This window comes from Hyperolius riggenbachi, chromosome 3 (genome assembly GCF_040937935.1).
Source record: "Hyperolius riggenbachi isolate aHypRig1 chromosome 3, aHypRig1.pri, whole genome shotgun sequence".
In the NCBI taxonomy this organism is placed as follows: Eukaryota; Metazoa; Chordata; class Amphibia; order Anura; family Hyperoliidae; genus Hyperolius; species Hyperolius riggenbachi.
This window is the reverse complement of record NC_090648.1, coordinates 331,604,669-331,627,594: the sequence shown is the minus strand read 5'-3', so window position 1 is coordinate 331,627,594 and position 22,926 is coordinate 331,604,669. Positions and strand designations below refer to the sequence as shown.

Below are 22,926 nucleotides of genomic sequence, written 5' to 3'. Positions count from 1 at the left end.
GTACTATACATAACTCATATTTAAAGCTGTGACAGACAAATGATACTTTCTGAAAATAGACCTGCGATACATTGCTAATGAACTGCTATGCTGGTACCTTAAGTCGTCTAAAGGCTGTGAATTTATGGATTATTATGATAGGGGCATCTCCATAGTCTGATTCTGTGAAAACATACACATATTCATGTTCTGTTTGACATTTGGAAATGTTAGTTGAGTTTAAAAAAAGGCGTTTTTTTACATTTTTGTTGTATCCCACCTTCATTTCCCCTCCCCCCCCCCCCCAAATTGGCCCTACACTGCAATCCATACAATACACTACACATACATGGGCATCAGCCTATGTATATGCTTAGATTGTGAGCCCATCAGAGGGACAGTTAAGGAACAGGTCTGTCCCTTGTACTTGGTGCTACAATGATCAGACTGACTTAGTCACATGCTTGTTTCAGAGTTGTGAAAATCAACAGGAATGCCAGGCAACTGATATTGTTTAAAAGGAAATAAATATGGCAGCTTCCATATACCTTTCACTGCAAGATGCCTGTAAGGCATATTTTTTAATGTAATATTATCTGTATATTAAAGAAAGACATGCTTATCACACTATGGCCTCGATTTATCAAGACTTATCGAATTGGTTAACAACCGTTCGGTAAAATACAGAATTCGTTAAGTTGATTTGAGGATTCATCAAATTTATCTACAGCTGTTAGCGTATTCGGTAATAATTCGGTAATCATTCGTTAGTGATGCGTTAAAACGGAAGAAAGTGCAAATCATGAAAATGAAAGTGGGCGTGGTTTAGCGTTACATTTAGGATTAGTTATCTCCTTTACTGCTCTGTCGTTATTCCTGTCAGATCATTGTTGACAGAGAAGATGGAGCCATTTGAAGTGGTTATGTGAACCTTAACGGTGGGGGGAAAAAAACTCACTTGGGGCTTTCCCAAGCCTCCTGCAGCCGTCCTGTGCCCACGCTGATCCTTCGGTGCCCTCCGGTCTCCCTCCGCGGCTAAGTTTCGTTTTCGGCCGACTGCCAGACGTCCTCCAGCAAAGCATGCTCTTCTTCCGCATTCCCCATCGTAAAGCGCGTCCGCATGACGCGTCCTGCGGGAGGCTTGGGAAAGCCCCAGGTAATTGACTCCCCCCCCCCCCCCCCCCCCACAGGTAAGGTTCCCTTTATGTATCAGTTGAGAGTGATTCAAAGGCGCAGAAGGGCAAGAATAAGGTCTAGAACCATATCCATTTGCAAGAGACTAGATTTATTTGCTATAACAGGACATCTGCATTTCTCTTGAATCATCTTGTAAGAGAACACAGGCAGTGCCAGGGTTAACTAATTTGCTAGCTGCACTATATTTTTTTTAGAAAAGGCTCCTATCAAGCCGCAGCTGGCGAAATTGTGGGATTGTCCCAAGCCACTTCCAGAATCCTGGTCTAGGTGTTAAGCCCTATTCAGAATGTTGCTACGTAGTGTTCAAAGGACTGCCTTTTACCCACAATTCCATGGGAATCTTATGGCCTTGTGGTAAATTACCGCTGTAAAATGGAAATATCGACACGTTACCGAATGGTTACCGAATTGTTATCGAATTCACACTGAATGCGGAAAAACCTTGATGAATACAACTAGAAATCAATAAACTTCGAATTTGGTAATTGAACAAACTGGAAAAAGTTATCTCAAAGACAATGATTAATCAAGGCCTATGTCTCTATTGTAACTGTTGTTCCCATGGTTGATTTTTTCCCCGTTTTTTTCTCCCCCTGTGGCTAGAGATGGCCCGAACGGTTCGTCGGCAAAGTTGTTTGTGCGAATCTCAGCATTTCGCGGCGAAACACATTTTTTTTTTCAAAAAAGTTCACTTTCGCATTTTTCCCATAGACTTTAATGGCACTGACTTTATAGATTAATAGCTAAGCCTCATTACATGCTATAAACACCAAATTTGCAAAAAGACCTTATAGTTTTTGAGAAAATCAATTTTAAAATTCTCCTTCTGACAGTGTGAAAATTAAACTCCCGCCACCTTTAGCGGTTAATAGCAAAGCCCCCTTACATAGTAGAAACACCAGATTTGCAGGGTACATGGAGGTGGGACAGTGACTACAAGAGGAATTTTTTTTTTCAAAAAGACCTTATACTTTTTGAGAAAATCAATTTTAAAGATCTCATGCTGAGTGTGGGAAATGTTCCAACCGCCACCGACTTTAACGGTTAATAGCAAAGCCCCCTTACTGAATTGAATCAAATGAATCGGCTCTGAATTCAATTCATTAAAAAGACCCGGATCATGAACCGGTTTGTATAGCTTAGAATGCGTCATGTGAGGACGCAAAGCTGCTGCTTCCCACTGACACCAACCTGTGCCATTGGTGCACCAGATGCCAGGCTAGGTGAGGGTGACAGGTGAGGAGATGGGGAGGACAGCGGGAGCCGGCGCTATACATCCTATTCGGACGCATTCTCTTCTATACTAATTAGTATAACAGCGCACGGGGCGGCAAAGATTTTCAATCAAGATAAAGATTGCAAGGTTAGAGGATATTGGGTGGGAACTTTTTTTTTTTTTTTTGTACAGGTAAGTATTTCTGGTTAATTAAGAACACTAAAGGACTTATTTCGTCATTGTGTTTTTATTAGAGATGTCGCAAACCTCCGATTTTTCGGTTCATGAACCGGGTTCGCGAACTACCGCGGAAGGTTCGGTTCGCGGAAAAGTTCGCGAACCGCAATAGACTTCAATGGGGAGGCGAACTTTGAAAAATAGAAAAAATTATGCTGGCCACAAAAGTGATAGAAGAGATGTTTTTCAAGGGGTCTAACACCTGGAGGGGGGCATGGCGGAGTGGGATACATGCCAAAAGTCCCGGGGAAAAATCTGGATGTGACGCAAAGCAGCGTTTTAAGGGCAGAAATCACATTGAATGCTAAATTGCAGGCCTAACGTGCTTCAAAACATCTTGCATGTGTATACATCAATCAGGGAGTGTAATTAGAGTACTGCTTCACACTGACACACCAAACTCACTGTGTAACGCACCGCAAACAGCTGTTTGTGTAGTGACGGCCATGCTGGACTACTGCGCAACATGGCGAGATTGCTCTTCCTCACTCAGTGATGTCAGGTAATGTGTGACTTCCTTCTCAACTTTCCATGGCATTGTTAAATAGCTTACGTTTTGTTTTTAAATTACATTTTCTACTTGCTGTGTACTTGTTCAGTACCGCTACAATGAGAATCCTGTGGAGGCGGGCAAGTCTGCCATTGTGACCCCGGGTAATGGCTGGGGAATGAGGGGTTTGAATCTGGTGTGGAGCCTGAGCAACGGCTACCACTACACATCCAAGGAGGGCAGCGGGCAGGCATGCACGCCCGCCCGCCCCGAGGTAGTGACCAAAAATAACAATACAGGAGGAGGACTTTCGAGGCCCTGCTGTGTATTTGAAATGAATGTACTTTAAATCCTTTAACGAGAACCAGTTATGGCGGGCAAAGATGACACCACATTCCTTTCACGAGAATCATATGGAGGTGGGCAAGTCTGCCATTTGTGACCCCGGGTAATGGCCAGGGAATGAGGGATGGAATCCGGTGTGGAGCCTGAGAAACGGCTACCACTACACATCCAAGGAGGGCAGCAGGCAGGCATGCACGCCCGCCCCGAGGTAGTGACCAAATCCGCCTCTGATAGACGTGTGTGAGGCAGGGCTGCGGCTCATAGCCCTGCCTCACACGAAAGCGCTCCACGGAGGTAGCAGGGGGGATTTGGGGAGTAAAGACCCCTCGTTATGCCGCGGGATAGCAGCGTTTTAGCAGGGGCAAACATGCCCCTGCTGAATATAAGCTAAAAAGCCATTTTTTTTATCTGGCTTCAGACTGTCTTTAAAGGGGACTCCCAGATGCCACCATGACCCCCCCCCCCCCCAGGGAGTCTTCTCCCCCACCTTCTCCTGAGGCACTGGAGGTGGGGAAGAGCCCCTTGTCCATGGATTGGACAAGGGCTTGGGGGGAGAGTAGAAGGCCCCCATACCATGGACCCATGCAGGCTGGTGTAGCTCAGGGTGCGAAGCCCCAGTCGGCCGGGGCTCCGCATTCTGGCTATCCCAGCCTGCATGGGAGACAAGAGGGTACAGAGGCTCAAGAGGGGGGACCCCACGCCATTTTTTTTTTTACATTTTCCCACACTCTGAACATAAAGAAATTTTTAAATTTTACATTTTTTTTCTTAATATTGTTTCCCACTATCTTTTTAACATATACTGCAAATTTGGTGTTGCTAGGATGTAAGGGACTTTTGCTATTAACTGCTAAAGTCAGCGGGACTTTTTCCTTAAGAACTGTCATTTACACATTTAAATGTATACTATTTTCCTTTAAATTTTAAAATCGAGTTTCTCAAAAAATATAAGGTCTTTTTGAAAAAAAAATGTTCCTATTGTTCCCACTGTTCTTCTTAACATTCCCTTGCGATTTTGGTGTTTCTGGCATGTAAGGGGGCTTTGCTATTAACCGTTAAAGTTGGCGGCGGTTGGAACATTTCCCACACTCAGTACGAGATCTTTAAAATTGATTTTCTCAAAAAGTATAAGGTCTTTTTGAATTTTTTTTCCTCTTGTAGTCACTGACCCCCTCCAGGTGTTAGACCCCTTGAAACATCTTTTCCATCACTTTTGTGGCCAGAAACAGTGTTTGTAGTTTTTCAAGTTCGCCTGCCCATTGAAGTCTATTGCGGTTTGCTGAGTTCACAGCTTCACGAACTTTTGCGGAAGTTCACGTTCGCTGTTCACGAACCCAAAATCTGAGGTACGAGTCATCTCTACCTGTGGCTGCACGGGAGCTGCCATCTTGCTGGCGATGTCAGTAGGGATGCTCGGAAATGTCGATTTCCGATTCCACAGAAATTCCGATTTCCGCCAATGCTGATTACCGATTTCACGGATTTCCAATTGGTTTCCGATTTCCAAGTAGTGGTTTTTTTGTTTTTTTTGTCATTTTTTGCATTCTCTGATTGGCCAAATACTTCCCAGTTGACTCTGGATTCTCTGATTGGTCCATTGCTTCCGAGTTCTGTGATTGGGCTAAAATTACAGAGTTGTGGTAATGCAGTATTTCTACAGAAATCCGATTTCAGATCTGTTTCCGATTTCCGAGTAGTGTTTTATTTTCTTTGTCATTTTTTTTGCATTCTCTGATTGGCCAAATACTTTAAACTTGTTTCTGCTTTCTCTGATTGGTCCATTGATTTCGAGTTCTGTGATTGGGTTAAAATTTTCAAATTGCAGTAATGCAGTATTTCTGCAGAAATCCGATTTCCGAGTTCCGTTTTCCGATCGGAAATTCAGAAATTTCAATGCTGCGAAATCTGAATGACCATCCCTAGATGTCAGCACCACACACAAAATAATGATAACCCAAAGCACTTTGTTTGCTTGAACTGCTATATTTCCTCAGCATGTCAGCAGTAAGAGTTACCAGTAAGTGTCAGACAGAAGCAGCTTATTCATCATGAATAGAAGTTAAAGGAATACTTTCGATTCACATATTTTTTTCAATTGACACAGGAATTGTTTGGGAAGTGCTGCTAAGTACTGGTGTATACATTTTAGTAGCAACTTCTTTGTTTACTGTTAGCAAAATACTTTCAAACTTTACTGACGCCAAAACTGACGGCTGACTGAGCCATGAGGAGAGGGGAAATTCCCCTCACACTTGATCAGTGAACTCTATGTGTAGCTCTGTGTGTGACAGAGAGAGCTCCCTGCAGATCCTGTGTCCTGTGTTTCTGACTGAAGTGTCTGAAAAGCTGTAACAATTAGTTAATTTCCTCTGTTCTCTTCATACTGTTTTTGCTTTCAGAGTTTGATGTTTGATATTTGCTTTCTGTAGTCTGATATGCAACACTGGCTGTGCATTGAAGCAGACACCCCTTCTGCAATTGATTTGTCCCAATATAGCTAAATCCTACCCTCAATAAATTAGTTTTTGCCTCTGATATTTAACCTGAAAAGTAGGAAAATGTTTACACAGCTACTTAGACATTATTTGCACACTGTCATTTTAGAACACTTGGGTATCGATAGTATTCCTTTAATTTCTACTGCCATGTAATCATTCTTTATATTCTTTGATTTTTTTTTCTTCCTAGTGCAAGGATTACTTTAACATGTGCTTGTCATGTGTTCAAAGGAATGAAATGAGTCACTTCTATCAGTTCGTCATCTGGTGTTGTGTGCTTACCATGTACACATTTTGACATTGAAAGTGAATGTATCACTAACCTTAAACTACAAAATGACTTTTGTGGCAAAGTTTCCTTTTAAACTATACCAGTTGTCTGGCCTACTGTTATATTTTGCTGCAGGAGTGTGTGGTTAATGCACCTGAAACAAGCATGTGGCTAATCCAGTAAGACTTCAGTCAGAAGCATCTGATCTGCATGCTTGTTCAGGGTCTATGGCTAAGGTGCCCATATATCAGAAGATGTATGGGCAGATTGACCAAGAGACAGATCTCTCTCTGCTCCAATCTGAACAGAGAGATTGGTTTCCTGCCCATACACCACAGGCCGATTCCCAATCGATTTCAGCTTGAAATCTCTCGGGAATCGGCATTGTGACGCCACATCCGCTGCCTCGCCACTTTCTGCACTGTCTTCCCTAATGTAAGATGTTACCCCAGTGCAGTATACTTTACCTGTCAGTGTCTGCTGCTGGCTCCGTCTTCATACACATGCCCCATGTGTGTGGCGGCATATACGTGAGTGTGTGCGACGCCACACACGTCCCCGTGTTACGCCGGCAACCACTATGAAGGTAGAACCAGCGGTGGACACAGACAGGTAATGTATACTGCAAGGGGCAGCAGGGGGGGAATATTATACATTGGAGGTAACAGTGCCTGGAGTTTTTTTGTTTGTTCCGAGATTGCACGCTGTTACCGCCGCACCCGCTCAAGCAAGTCAGCCCTACATCTTGCAGCATGTGCGATCGATACTTGCCACCAATTTTCGGCCTGAAATTGGTTGCATCGTTGACTGGTCATGCTATGGGCAGCACCGATTTTAAACCAATTCGATAATGATTCTCAAATCGGATGAAGGATCAGCTGACAAGTCACCTGATATATGGCCACCTTTGGAGTCAGAGGCTCAGCAGGACAGTCAGGCAATCTTCATTGTTTAATAAAATAAATGTCAGCCTCCATATCCCTCTGAGTTCAGGTGTGCTTCTAAAAAAATCTTTCTATTTGTACTCGCAACCAGCAATGAACAAATAAAAGTCAAATGGGAGTTTTTAGTTTCCCAAAAATTAAATTGATAATTGCTTTTTTTTTTTTTTCTTATGCAGATAAAATTAGGGTAACAAAGCTGAAAAAATAGTTGGCCAAAAATCCCTGTGATCTGCTATAATTATTGAATTGCAGATGTCTTCTTAGTAAATGTGATATTTCATTTTACGTCTGTGGTGCCCATGCAGGTGTTCAGACGGGGCATGGGCCTCACTTATGTTATGCAGAGTTACGCAGCTCTGACCTGCCTTCTAACTGCCATAGTTCAACAGACAGCAGCGCTCTCATGTCTTTAAAGGCAACTTTTTTTTCTTCTGTATGTTTAGAGGTTATGTGAGCTTAAATATGCATGGAAGGAGTAAGTGACCTTCTGAAGTAAAGTTCACCTCTATTCCACCTCCTCTTTACCCCCCCCCCCCCCTTCCCCCTGCGGTGAAAGTAAATATCAGTCACTGTGCTGCTGATTCTCATTCTCACCCCTTCTGGCCTACAACGTGCTGTTAGCATGCACATCATTCCACCTAATCACGCGTCTGTGTTGAAGTACAGTCATGTGTATGGCCTGTCTGTGATGTCTCTCATAGAGACCGCATGGTACAGGCTAGTGGCTGGGAGGAAATGAGTAAACAATTCAATACAAGGCCATTTACTTTTTTTTTCAGCGGCACAGGGGAATGAAGAAATCAACTGTTACAGGTTCACACAGTCATACATGGGCAGCACAGTGGTGTAGTGGGCAGCACTATAGCCTTGAAGTGCTGGGTGCCAGGGCACTATCTACACAGAATTTGTATGTTCTCCCTGTGTCTGCTTGGGTTTCCTCAGGCACTCTGGTTTCCTCCGCACTCAAAAAAACCATACAGATAAGTTAACTGACTTCCCCCTAACGTGGCCCTAGTCTGATGCATACACTGGATAGTGTACTGGTTAAGGGCACTACCTTTGACATGGGAGACCAGGGGTTGAATCCTGGCTCAGGACAGTACCTGTTTAGTAAGGAGTTCAAGGCAAGACTCCCTAACACTGCATGGTTGAGCGCTTTAAATGTTCGGATTATTATTATTATTATTATTATTATTATTATTCACTACATGATACATACAGACATACTGTTGGACTATAGTATGGATTAGACTGTGAGCCCCTCTGCAGGACAGCCAAGTGACAAGACCATATATTCTGTACAGCACTGCAGAAGATGTTGGTGCTAAATAAATAATAATAAAAAATGACATCACTGTAAAGGGACTACATTTGGAGGGCTGAAGTCACTTTTCTTATGCAAAATATTTTAGCTTTGTTTGCAGGGCTGGATTTAGGGCAAGGCCACCTAGGCCATAGCCTAGGGCACCACAGGAGCCAGGGCACCAAAACGGCAGCCTTAACAGGTGTAAACTTGCAAATGCTGCAATGCAGGGAGATCAGGCGAGCACCTGACCGCAGTACTTTGCTGCTAACCACCTGTGTAGCAGCCACCTTGCTCTCTGTGCAAGTTTGCATTGTGGCCAGCGGCTATGGACTTGGGCAGCATTGGAGACAGATGGGAAAGGTAAGCTTCTGCACTGGAAATGAGCTGAGAATTGAGTGACACCGATGGCTGCTGCGGTGTGAAGGCGAGCTGGCTACCTATACTGAAGGGGGGTGGGAAAATGAGGGATTAAGGTGGTCATCTGGCTGCCTATACTGGAGGGAAGGGGAGAGTGGTCATCTTGCTACCTATACCAAAGGGGGAAAGGGGGGGGGGGGGGCGCGGCTGGAGGCAGTAGCCTTGGGCGCTAAAGAGTACAAATCCGGCCCGGTTTGTGTACCTGCACCCTTCATAGTAAGGCAGTACATTATTACTGAGATAAAAGAAGTTAAAGAGCTCATTCACTCTGGAAGCATGGTGTGTGTGTGTGTGGGGGGGGGGGGGGTGTTAGTGATGATTGGTGCATTTGCAAAAGTTGGGCTGTTTTATACTTCACACAATTTGCTGTGTTTTTCAATCCTTTTTTGACACTATTTGCCAGAGAACACCAAGAATTGGCAGATTCAGCACTGGCGCCCTGTGCTCTTCATAGATGAAAGCAGGATTACACTGAGCACATGTGACAGACGTGACAGAGTCTGGAGACACTGTGGAAAACGTTCTGCTGCCTGCCTCCAGCATGACCGGTTTAGCTCTGGGTGAATAATGGTGTGGGGTGGCATTTTTTTGGGCGGCCACACAGCCCTCCATGTGCTCGCTAGAGGTAGCCTGACTGCCATTGGGTACCGAGATGAGATCCTCAGACCCCTTGTGAGACCATATCCTGGTGCGGTTGCCCCTGGGTTCCTCCTAATGCTAGACAATGCTAGGCCTCATGTGGCTGGAGTGTGTCAGCAGTCCCTGCAAGATGAAGGTATTGATGCTATGGACTGGCCCACCCATTTCCCAGACCTGAACCCAATTGAGCACATTTTGGGACATCATGTTTCACTCCATCTACCAACAGACTGTCCAGGAGTTGGTGGATGCTTTAGTCCAGGTCTAGGAGGAGAGATCCCTCAGGAGACCATCTGCAACCTCATCCGGAGCATATGCAGTCGTTGTAGGAAGGTCATACCAGGCACTTGGAGGCCACACACCAGGGCCGGGCCGAGGCATAGGCTGGAGAGGCTCCAGCCTCAGGGCGCAGTGTAGGAGGGGGCGCAGAATTCATTCAGCTGTCATTCCTAATTGTGTTTGAAGCAGAAAGAAATAAGAAAAGGGGATACATGACAGTGACTGCAAGCCAGATAACTAGAAATTAAGGTGTTGGGGAGGTTGGGGGCCCTGGGGCACCTATTAGTCTAATAGCAATCAGTGTGTGACGGCTGGGGTGGGAGGGATGGAGGGGCGCACTTTGGTGTCTCAGCCTTGGGTACTGGAGGACCTTGTCCCGCCTCTGCCACACACACTACTAAGCCTCATTTTGTCTTGTTTTTTGAGGACATTACATCATATGGATCAGCCTGTAGTATTTTTTCCACTTTAATTTTGAGTGGGACTCCAAATCCAGACCTCCATGGGCTGATAAATTTGATTTCCAGTAATAATTTTTGTGGGCTTTTGCTGTCAGCGCATTCAGCTATGTAAAGAACAAAGTACTTAATAGCATTGTATATTGCACAAGGCTTTATGTGCTTTAATTTTATTAAAGATTGTGTTTCCAGCATGGATAGTGTAATGGTTAAGGGCTCTGACACAGGAGACATGGGTTCAAATCTTTGCTCTGCCTGTTCAGTAAGCCAGCACATATTCAGTAAGGAGGCCTTGGGCAAGACTCCATATCACTGCTACTGCCTATAGAGGGCACCCTAGTGGCTGCAGCTTTGGCACTCTGTCCGCCAGGAGAAAAGTACAATATAAATGTTATTTGTCTTGTCTTAATTTGCATCCAGCTAATCATTTCCTAAAAGTTGACAATAAGCCCGGCCTGTACTAATTTGTCACCTTGCCACAGTGCCGTGTGTTCAGTTGGGGGCATTATTGTATATAAGCTCCACCTTGCTGCATAAGCAATGCATTGCACAGGGCAGAATCCTTTTTCACTTCTTTTCAACACCTTGACTAATCCATTGACTGGCAACAAACTTGGACTCTCATATCTAACAGAATGACTATATTTTATATGCATACGAAAAACAAAATAATGGAATTAAATTTGTGTTTGCCATTACTCATTGCCAGGGCTGTGGAGTCGGTACAAAAATCTTCCAACTCCGACTCCTCAGTTTCTGAAACCACTACTCCGACTTTGGGTACCCAAAACGGCTCAGACTCCTCAACTCCGACTCCTTAGTCTAATACTTAACAGGGCTGTGGATTGTGTACAACAATCACTCGACTCCAACCCCTCAGTTTTTGAAATCAACAACTCCAACTTCGACTCCGGGTGCCCAAAATTGCTCCGACTCCTCGACTTCGACTCCACAGCCCTGCTCATTGCAATATGTAGAGCTGAATGGAAAGCGCACAGTTTGTTTTCTCCACAGAAGTAGAATTTCCCTTGAAGCGCCAGGGTGTCAGTGCCAGTGGATCAGGGGAGGCAGAAACTGCACCTGCAGACAAAATTATTAGTATTGTTACAGTTTTTACTTCTATACTGATTTTTTTTTTTTTTTTATTTCTGATCAGGAACAAGTCCGTCTAACTCCTGGAAGGGATATTGACTGGGCGGAAGAGTTAGCGAAAGCTCAGCCTCATGACTGTGTGCCCCTGCCATCCGATCACCCACTGTATGTCCTGTATACGTCGGGAACAACAGGACTGCCAAAGGTAAAGTTTTGCAGCCATTGACCCCTGCTGGCTCTTAACCACTTGAGGACTCACCCTTTACCCCCCCTTAAGGACCAGCGCTGTTTGTTGTGATCTGTGCTGGGTGGGCTCTGCAGCCCCCAGCACAGATCAGGTAGCAGGCAGAGCGATCAGATCGCCCCCCTTTTTTCCCCATTAGGGGGATGATGTGCTGGGGGGGTCTGATCGCTCCTGCCTGCTGGGTGTTGCGGGGGGGCACCTCAAAGCCCCCCTCCGCGGCGAAATTCCCCCCTCCCTCTCCTACCTGTCCCCTCCCCGGTGATCCGGGCTGCACAGGACGCTATCCGTCCTGTGCAGCCAGTGACAGGACGTCCCCTGTCACATGGCGGCGATCCCCGGCCGCTGATTGGCCGGGGATCGCCGATCTGCCTTACGGCGCTGCTGCGCAGCAGCGCCGTACAATGTAAACAAAGCGGATTATTTCCGCTTGTGTTTACATTTAGCCTGCAAGCCGCCATCGGCGGCCCGCAGGCTATTCACGGAGCCCCCCGCCGTGATTTGACAGGAAGCAGCCGCTCGCGCGAGCGGCTGCTTCCTGATTAATCAGCCTGCAGCTGGCGACGCAGTACTGCGTCGCTGGTCCTGCAGCTGCCACTTTGCCGACGCACGGTATAAGCGTGCGGTCGGCAAGTGGTTAAAGCACACCTGAACTGAAAAATAAAGTCAAAATAAACATACACACGTCACACCTACCTCCTGTGTAGTCTACTAATCAATGTCTTTCTCCTCTCCTACGTCTTGTTTGTCCACTGTGACTAATGGAATTATCTAAGTTCAACGTCAGATCAGCGCTCCTAGTGATTGCCTGTTGATCCACTACACCTCCACCAGTTTCACCCTGTGAGATCCACACTCACCAACAGTAAAATGGGCCTGGATTACATTGGCCTCAGACGCTTTTGGGGCATTAATGGGCTCCCCTCGCCCACGATCCTCCTTGGTCTCCTTTACAGCAACCACTCTTCAATAGTACCACTGGGTCAATGCTTCATACAGTTTTCCTCAATAAACAATAAAAGCTCATTGCGCAGCTTGTTAAAAACAAAGTGACTTTATTAAGCTGTTGCACTCACGTTTTTGGAGTAGGTAAAAAGCATTTGGAGTACAAGAACGGACTCCCCCCCCCCCCCCCTCCCCCCCATTGTACTCCAAATGCTTTTTACCTACTCCAAAAACGTGAGTGCAACAGCTTACTAAAGTCACTTTGTTTTTAACAAGCTGCGCAATGAGCTTTTATTATTGTTTATTGAGGAAAACTGTATGAAGCAGTGACCCAGTGGTACTATTGAAGAGTGGTTGCTGTAAAGGAGACCAAGGAGGATCGTGGGCTAGGGGAGCCCATTAATGCCCCAAAAGCGTCTGATGCCAATGTAATCCAGGCCCTCTACTGTTGGTGAGTGTGGATCTCACAGGGTGAAACTGGTGTAATGGATCAACAGGCAATCACTAGGAGTGCTGATCTGACGTTGAACTTATTGTATCTTGAAGAAACCACTCATTCTTCTGACAGAAGCGCACCAGTCAATGGCCTCAATTTACTAAGCTTATCTACTGTCTTTAATAACTCTTCTAGAGTTATTACCATGGTGATAAGGCATGTAGTATTCAGGAAACATTTTACCTCAGGCAAAAGTAAAGTTAACTCTTCTGTCTTTAAGTTAACTCTTCAATCCTTAAAATAACTCCAGAGTTAAAGACAGGCTGTTTATTAACTGCATGTGAAAATAACTACAGAGGAGGTAAATTAACTACAGAGGAGGTAAATTAACTACAGAGGAGGTAAATTAACTACAGAGGAGGTAAATTAACTACAGAGGAGGTAAATTAACTACAGAGGAGGTAAAATAACTACAGAGGAGGTAACTTAAGGAATGAAGAGATAAGATAACTCTCTTATGTGGAGGTAAGTTTTCTCTTGCCTTATTATCTCCAGCATGATCTTAGTGAATTGAGGCCATAGACTATATTGTTTGAGACGCTGGGATTGTATTATGAACTGTATACTGGATCATATTGATTGGATGATCAGATCATATTGATATACAATTGTTTTGGTAATAGTATCTATTATGCTAATGGTTTTTCCCTTATAGGTGATTTCTGTGGTCTTTTCACATAGGGCTATCTGTGTGTACTATCTGTATAGAAAATCCCTATATAATCATCACCACATGTAAAGCTTGGCGCTGTAATTGTTTTGTGTAGATTTAATGGAATTCTCTGTCCTCCATTTTAAAAATGATGATGACCCAGGAACCGCTTCTGGGTCAGCACACTGTTAAACTGTAATATAGCTCTCTTGAGCCATAGGGAAACATGGACATTGCTTTGCAAATCAGTTGTCCTTTCAGGTATACTGTAACTGACAGCAACTGATATTTCAGTTCTGACAAAATCTTGTCAGATCTGGAAGTAATTATTGTTGGAAGAAAATGGTGAGGAACTTGATGGTAGGGTAAAGGCTCATACACACATCAGACCATAGTTTTTGGAAAATGAAAGATCACGGACCAATTTTACCCCCTTCCATGTAATATGAGAGCCATACCTACACAGTCTATTCTATTGAGCTGAACTCCCCATCAGACAGAAACCTTTCCAAGATGCTGCACACACAGATGCTGTAGACATTCAAAAGATCAGTATCTGAAAAAGATCTGTTCCTGCCAAAGATCCGTTCCTGCAAATTGCATCCATAGTCTATGAAATCTGAAGATCATCATACACACCTTGTTGAACTGACATTCATCTGCAGATCAGACGATCATCTGCAGATCTGAAAATCCATCCTGGTGGATCTGATCTGCAGATGAATGTCTGTTAAACAAGGTGTGTATGAGGATCTGCAGATCTCATAGACTATGAATGCAATTTGCAGGAATGGATTTTTGGCAGGAACAGATCTTTTGCAGATACTGATCTTTTGTGTCTGTACAGCATCTGTGTGTGCAGCATCCTGCAAAGATTTTTTTCTGATGTGGAGTTCAGCTCCATAGAATAGACTGTGTAGGTATGGCTCTCATACTACATGGAAGGGGGTAAAATTGGTCTGTGATCTTTCATTTTAATTTTTAAAAGACTATGGTCTGATGTGTGTATGTGGCCTTAGGATGTAAAATTAATTTGCAGGTATACCCCCCCCCCCCCCCCCCCCCTCTCCCTTCTCTCCTTAGTAAGCACTGCAGCCCAATATCTTTCATTAGGTCTCTTACCACTGGGTACATTGGTGCAAATGGGAGTTGAGTATGCACATTCTGTGTGTATGTAATGTTTATACAGTGCTCAGCATGAATGAGTATACCCCCTTTAAAAAGTATGAATTTAATCAGTAGCTCAATGAACAAAAGAAACAAACATTTCCAAAATTTTCACAACGCTGAGTTTTATTGAACACTTGTTTAACTCCGTAACATGAAATCAAGGTTAATAATATAACTTAGATCACAAAATCTTCAGTTTTACTCAAATTGGTTAAAGTGTAACTGTTGGGCATAAAATCAAAAATCAATTCTTTAGTTTTATCTGGTAAACCAGTAATATGGATGTGGAGGGAGGAGGGTGGAGCCCACCGAAGTTCGCCTGGAACCGTTCGCCGGCGAACCATTCGGGACATCTCTTGTTCTGGCCGACACTCATGCGACACTCATGCGAAATGCCTGCAGGCTCATGGGGCCGTTTGAGGAGGTGACAAACCTGGTGAGTCGCAGTGAAGGTGCCATCAGTGACTTGATCCCGTATGCCTTCTTCCTTGAGCATGCCATGCGTATAGTGGTGGATCAAGCTGTGGAGGAGTGTGAACAGGAGGAAGAGTTGTGGGATCAATTCTCATCAGAACCAGATGTTTCCTCAACACCTGCGGCAGCACAGAGGGGGGATGAGGAGGAGGAGTCGTGTGGGGAAGAGGAGTCAGATGATGAGGAAGGTGTTGTTTGGAGGAGAAGGCGGAAGAACAACCGCAGCAGGCGTCGCAGGGGCTTGTGCTGCTCAACTTTCCCGTGATATGGTTTGTGGCTGGGGAGAGGAGGAGAACTTAGCTGGCATCACTGAGGAAGAGCAAGAGGAGATTGATAGTTCGTCTGCATCCAACTTTGTGCAGATGGCATCTTTCATGCTGCCCAGCCTGTTGAGGGACCCCCGTATAAAAAAACTGAAGGGTAATGAACTGTACTTGGTGGCCACGCTACTAGACCCTCGGTATAAGCACAAAGTGGCGGGTATGTTTCCAAATCACCAGAAGGCAGAAAGGATGCAGCACTTGCAGAACAAGCTGGCAACTATGCTTTACAGTCCGTTTAAAGGGACTCCGAGCTCAAAAAAAAAAAGAAAGTTGTACTCACCATGGGCTTTCTCCAGCCCAGTGCTGGTCGGGAGGTCCCACGCCGGCGTCCTGGCTCCTCTCCTTCTCCCCGCTCCGGAATGGCTGGCAGGCCGCAGCCCGGGCGACACTCTCCCGAGTGTCGGGCTTCTTCTTCCGCATATGACGCGGATTACGTCACACGCCGGCCGCCTCGCGTCATCATGGCGGCCGGCGTGAAAGTACTGCGCATGCGCAAACAAAGCGCGCATGCGCAGTACTTTCACGCCGGCCGCCATGATGACGCGAGGCGGCCGGCGTGTGACGTAATCCGCGTCATATGCGGAAGAAGAAGCCCGACACTCGGGAGAGTGTCGCCCGGGCTGCGGCCTGCCAGCCATTCCGGAGCGGGGAGAAGGAGAGGAGCCAGGACGCCGGCGTGGGACCTCCCGACCAGCACTGGGCTGGAGAAAGCCCATGGTGAGTACAACTTTCTTTTTTTTTTTGTGCTCGGAGTCCCTTTAAGGGTGATGTCACAGCACAACGGAATAAAGGTACCACTGCCAGTAATCCTTATTACATATCCACGCAGGCAAGGACAGGACGTTCTAGCGATCTCATGGTGATGTCGGACATGCGGACATTCTTTAGTCCACCGATTCGCCCTTAGCCCTTCCGGATCCACCCTCCACCAACGCCTCCATCGGCAGGTAGCCGACTACCTGGCCTTAAGTGTGGCTGTAGACACTGTGAGTAGTGATGAACCCTTGGACTACTGACCTGTGGCCAGAGCTGTCACAATTTGCCATCCAACTTCTGTCTTGCCCTGCCTCAAGCATCCTTTCAGAAAAGACCTTCAGCGCAGCTGGGAGGCATTGTCACTGAGAAGAGAAGTCGCCTAAGTCACAAAAGTGTTCAGTACCTCACCTTTATCAAAATGAATGAGGCATGGATCCCGGAGGGCTACTGCCCGCCGAAGACTAAATCGGTCCCCACACAGCATTTCTGCCTGCAGGCCGCTTGACTGCCTTCTCCACCACCACCAACAGGGTCCAGGACTCCAGGCGGATTCCTGAATTTTTAAGGCCGCTGCCCGGCAACCATATGGGCTTGAAAACCGCCATGGCCTGCACTCTCGCCATGGTGTGCACCAGTCCAGCACGGCCTTCACTACACAAACAACTGTGTGCGGTGCGTTACACAGTGAGTTTGGTCTGTCAGTGTGAAGCAGTACTCTAATTACACTCCCTGATTGATGTATACGCATGCAAGATGTTTTAAAGCACTTTAGGCCTCCAATTTACCATGCATTGTGATTTCTGCCCTTAAACCGCTGCTTTGCATCAAATCCAGATTTTTCCTCGGGACTTTTGGTGTTTATCCCACTCCGCCATGCAAAAACTCAGATGCTAGGCCCCTTGAAACATCTTTTCCATCACTTTTGTGGCCAGCATAAATGTTTCTAGTTTTTAACGTTCGCATCCCCGTTGAAGTCTATTACGGGTTCGCAAAAGTTCACGCGAACCGAACTTTTACGGAAGTTCGCCTTCAAGATTCGCGAACCGAAAATCTCTCTCTCTCTCTCTCTCTCTCTCTCTCTCTCTCTCTCTCTCTCTCTCTCTCTCTCTCTCTCTCTCTCTCTCTCTCGCTGTATTGCTTATTTTCTATTTTTTTCCTCTTAAAAGCTTTATTTTACATAACCTAGAAAAAGAGAGTATGTGTTGTAATTAAATATAAAAGCTGGCTAGTCCTGTCACATAATGGATATCTAGTCAAAGTCACACAAAGGCAGTGATATGTGGTATGTAAGAGAACCTATTGTTTACTTGGATCTGTTGTATAACTGTGCTCTACTGTGCTTTTATAGTTGAGACAGAACAGTGAGATTTCTGTATTTCTGCCAGAAAGTCTTATAAGTCATGTAATTCTATACTCATAGGCCTAGTGCACACCAAAAACCGCTAGCAGATCCGCAAAATGCTAGCAGATTTTGAAACGCTTTTTCTTCTTTTTCTGCAGCGTTTCAGCTAGCGTTTTGCGGTTTTGTGTAGCGGTTTTGGTATAGTAGATTTCATGTATTGTTACAGTAAAGCTGTTACTGAACAGCTACTGTAACAAAAAACGCCTGGCAAACCGCTCTGAAGTGCCGTTTTTCAGAGCGGTTTGCGGTTTTCCTATACTTAACATTGAGGCAGAAACGCATCCGCAATCTAAAATCTGCAGCAGCCCGGGAGTATGCGTTTCCGCAAAACACCTCCCGCTCTGGTGTGCACCAGCCCATTGAAATACATTACCCAAGCGGATCCGCACCAGCAAGCGGATCGCAAACCGCAGCCGAACCGCTCTGGTGTGCACTAGGCCATACAGTGTTTTACATTCCCAATGCTTGTTCATGTTGCTGTTCATGACATATGCCATGAAAACGACACCATCATTTCCTTGGCTATTTTAAAGTGGATCCGAGATGAACTTTTACTCATTGCATTAGGGCATTCCTCAAGCCAAATACTTTTTTGTTTTTGTTTTAATACTCTAATTTCCTATAAACTAAACAGGTTTTCAGAGCCTTGGCAGTAGCAAGGGCTCATGGGAGCTCAGTTTGGGCGGGAGAAGCGGGAGATATTACTAGCCAGAGATTTCAGATGCAGAGGGGAGGGGGAATTATTATTTTTTTTTCACAGAAGATGCAGATAAGCTTGCCTGTTTGTAATGTTTACAAACATGGCTACTGTCATTGTATCACAGGAAGAAATAATCCTATTCTATTGAAGATGGTTGCAGCTAGATTTACTGTGTAAACTATCTAAACTTTATATAAGATATATAGACAAGTTACTTGTTCTAGTTAGTTTTTCATCTCGGATCAGCTTTAAAGTAAACCTGGTAATTTTTGTAGAAAAAGGTGGTGTCCGATGCTCTAGTTTCTTCAGAGGTTTCCCGCATCCTCCTCGAGACAACCAATCCAGTGCTGGAACCCTCCAGCTACGCTCCGATCCATGAAGGGGCATGGCTACACTGCTTAGGATGCCTTGCCCCTGCACAATAACGCAGAGTCACTTGCATTTACTAGAAAAATGGCTCCCTGTATGGCGTGGCTATACTTGTTCACGGATGGGATCGTGACTGCATGCACTCTTTGATAGGCCCTTGTCAAAGAGGTTCCGGGGATCACAGCGCTGGATCAGTAAAGGTGAGCTAAGTATGCATTTGGGACACTTTTTTCACTTCAGGTACACTTTAAGGTAATCATTACTGATGCAGTCTTTTTTTTGTACAATGTTACCATTTCTGTATAATATGGAGGACTATCTTAAAGGGATACTGTAGGGGGGTCGGGGGAAAATGAGTTGAACTTACCTGGGGCTTCTAATGGTCCCCCGCAGAAGTCCTGTGCCCGCGCAGCCAGTCACCGATGCTCCGGTTCCGCCTCTGGTTCACCTCTGGAATTTCAGACTTTAAAGTCTGAAAACCACTGCGCCTGCGTTGCCGTGTCCTCGCTCCCGCTGATGTCACCAGGAGAGTACTGTGCAGGCACAGACCATACTGGGCCTGCGCAGTGCTCTCCTGGTGACATCAGCGGGAGTGAGGACACAGCAATGCAGGCGCTGTGGTTTTCAGACTTTAAAGTCTGAATTTCCAGAAGTGAACCGGAGGCGGGGCCGGAGCATCAGTGAGTGGATGCGCGGGCACAGGGTGTCTGCTGCCGAGGTCCCCACAGTATCCCTTTAAGTATCCATTTAAAAATATTCACTCAGTTTACCCTTTTGCTAAATAGATTTGTCTTGTTCTTACATACAGGGTGTTGTAAGGAGTACAGCTGGATATGCTGTGATGTTGAACTGGACAATGTCATCTGTCTATGGAGTGAAACCAGGAGAAGTAAGGTTGCATTTATTTTATAAATGTCCAGTATTCATATAGAACCAACAGATCACATAGCATTTGATGGGAGCACAGCAGAGCCTTATTATCCACAAGGCATTTAGGCAGGTGCCTAGGGCCTGGTGGGTGTCCAGTGGTCTGTCTGGAACCTTTTCTCACCCCTATGCTCCATCTTATCTTACCAAAGTAGCAAGGGAGAGTCGTGGGTCCCAGTTCATATTAATCCTTCATTGGAGCACAAGGAACGGTCACAAGTGGGTTTTTTTCTGATTGTTTTTTTCATAGAGGACAACACTGATCTGTAGCCAAACACACAGCAGGGAGAGAATGGTCAGGTGCCAGTTAACCTGCCAATATAGTTTTGGTTATCGAACTATCCCAAAGAAATGTACACTAGCAAAGGGAGAACATAAAGATTCCACATAGACTGTATCATTTGTGGGCTGGGATCCCAGGATCCTAGCAGTGCTAACCCTATTGCCTTCTAGGCAGTGCTAGAACAGATTTTATAATATTATTTCAGTTCCTGTATGTCAAATTCAAACACTGATATGCTTTCTTTTGCTGTAGGTATGGTGGGCAGCTTCTGATTTAGGCTGGGTTGTTGGACATTCTTATATATGCTATGCACCGCTACTCCATGGGAACTCGTCAGTATTGTATGAGGTATGCCCTGTTTATACTTGAACAATTTACTTGTTTCTCAGTGACTGATACAAGAAAACAGAATATTAAGCCATCTAGTAACCAGGGCTGTGGAGTCGGTACAAAAATCTTCCGACTCCTCAGTTTATGAAACCACGACTCTGACTCCAACTCTGACTCCGGGTAACCAAAATGACTCCGACTCCTCGACTCCGACTCCTTAGTCCAATATTTAACAGGGCTGTGAATTTTGGGCAAAAATCATCCGACTCCTGACTCCGACTCCTCAGTTTATGAAACCACGACTCCGACTCCAACTCCGACTCCGGGTGCCCAAAATTGCCCCGACTCCAACTCCGACTCCACAGCCCTGCTAGTAACATTGTACTGTGATTGATATTGCATAGTTTTAAAATCTGCAATTTAGGGAAATATACAGTCTCTGTTGTGTGTCCTGTTTAGTTTAGTTCATCTTTACATATTGTTAGGAATAATAACATGTTTTATTTTAAATGTCCTGCCTTTTATGTCTGGCTGGCTTGCTCCACACAGATTTGTACAGACCCTACCGAGACTGGAAAATATAAAGGTTGCTGTTAGTCATTTGGTTTTTTGAAAAGTGTGGAGAACAGAAGTTGCACATAACAGACTACAAAACTAACGTAATATGAAATTGATAGCGGTTTAGAAATTGAAAATGTAAAGCTTTTAAAAAAAAAAAAAAAAAATTAAGTTGCTGAAAACATTTGTGCAGCGCTGACACGTTTACAGCAGTTTTATCAAGGGTGAATTTCACTTTAAATAGGAACTTTAACCAAGGATTGAGCTTCATCCCAATCAGTAGTTGATATCCCCTTTACCACAAGAAACCTTTACCTGTTCTCAAATAGATCATCGAGGGTCTGTATGGCTAATATTGTGGTGAAACCCCTCCCACATGTGATGTCATGACCAAGGTTCTGACAGTTTGCTGTCTGTGAACCTTGTTGCATTACGGGAAATAATAGCTTTTTTCCAACTGCCAAGCAAGCAATATCTCTGTCCTGCCAAGTGATCTGTATGGAATGTTTGTTACTGAGAGTTCTATGCACAAATAACATGGCAGGACAAATAATGTCACCACCAGTGATGCATTTTAGACTGTAAATCAGAGAGAGGAAAGATTTTACAATGGGCAAACAATGACTAAATAATTTATAATTGAATATTGTAAACAATAAGCAATTGTATTCATTGTTGTTTTCACTACAGTTCCTCTTTAAGACTAGATGGTACGTTTAATAAGCCACCACTTGTTCTACCGATTTATGACCTTTTATTGGCTAGGTTATTCACCTGTAAAATTAGGAAATTAATTTGTAAACTTAAAGGTCAACCCCACCCAAAACATTTTCAAGTGGTTCAAGCAATGATAAAAAGCATTCTGATTGTTTATATCCCTTGCAGACTGCAGTGGTTGGATTCCCATGTACCGGTACTTGCTTTTTATTTTTTTATTTTTTTTTTTTGGTACCCTTCAAAATGAGATTTTGCAGATATTGTCTTTTTACAAACAGGCTATTTGCTCATCTCAGCACAGATCTTGAATAGACACAGGGAGGTTCTAGGGGTATGGCCAAGCTTGTCAGTATTTATCTTTTTTACTCACAAATTACATGCTCACATCAACCTGTAAGGTTGAGAGTGCTAAAAACCAAGATTAAGTTATTTAAACCCTGCAGAATTCTGGTTTATGTCAGTTAACCAGTGACAAGACCATTTGAACTGACTCCTTCTCCAACCCATGTCATTCTGACCCTCTGACTGCTGGTATGTTAATTTTTTTTTTTTTTACCCAAAGAATCGGGTTTGTTGAGCAAATATGACACACCCACTAGGCTTTCTCCAGTGGACATCTGGAGTTGTGCATCAAAGCAGCCAGAGTGTTTTCTTAAAGGCTATTTGGTTGCTGGCATTGTCGTAAAGTAAATAAAAAAAAAGTGTAGAAATGTGTTCCTTATTTGTAGACTTTTTGTGTGTACGCATTTCTGTATGAACTGACTGAGTAACATAAGGTAGATGTCTATCTCACCAACACAGTGTACTGGATGGCCTGAGCTGGTCTCTGTATATATGACTAATAAACTTTTTTGTAGAAATCTAACCCTGGTAATCTGTATAGGTTTGGACTGCTGGTTAAAGTTTTTTTCAATTGCTCTTACAGCCTTAGGGCCCTTTCACACTATGTCTGGTGTATTGATTTGTAAGCAGCTGATGCTGAATGTGCAATGGATATGTACAGGGACGGTTCTAGAACTTTTGCTGCCTGAGGCATACTTGAGAGGATGGTTGGATTGCCATTTATGAAATAAATGGAAGTGTCTGCACCCAGACCGCTACAGATGCTGTAATTGAATATACTGTATATGCATTGCACTGAATTCAATGGTTATTGCTACCCTTTATTGGGAAGCAGCCCTTAGGTTAGTGGCATTAGACACAGCGAATATGTAA

General features: G+C 44.6%; 1 protein-coding gene across 1 annotated transcript in view; it reads left to right on the top strand.

Annotated features, from left to right (window-relative positions):
- The window catches only part of ACSS3 (acyl-CoA synthetase short chain family member 3), a 212,379-nt gene that overhangs the window by 130,037 nt on the left and 59,416 nt on the right, over window positions 1-22,926 (top strand). The window contains exons 5-7 of the mRNA XM_068276864.1: window positions 11,433-11,573; window positions 19,705-19,785; window positions 20,359-20,454. Of these exons, the coding sequence (XP_068132965.1) occupies window positions 11,433-11,573; window positions 19,705-19,785; window positions 20,359-20,454 (318 nt within the window). The remainder of the gene's footprint in view (window positions 1-11,432; window positions 11,574-19,704; window positions 19,786-20,358; window positions 20,455-22,926) is intronic.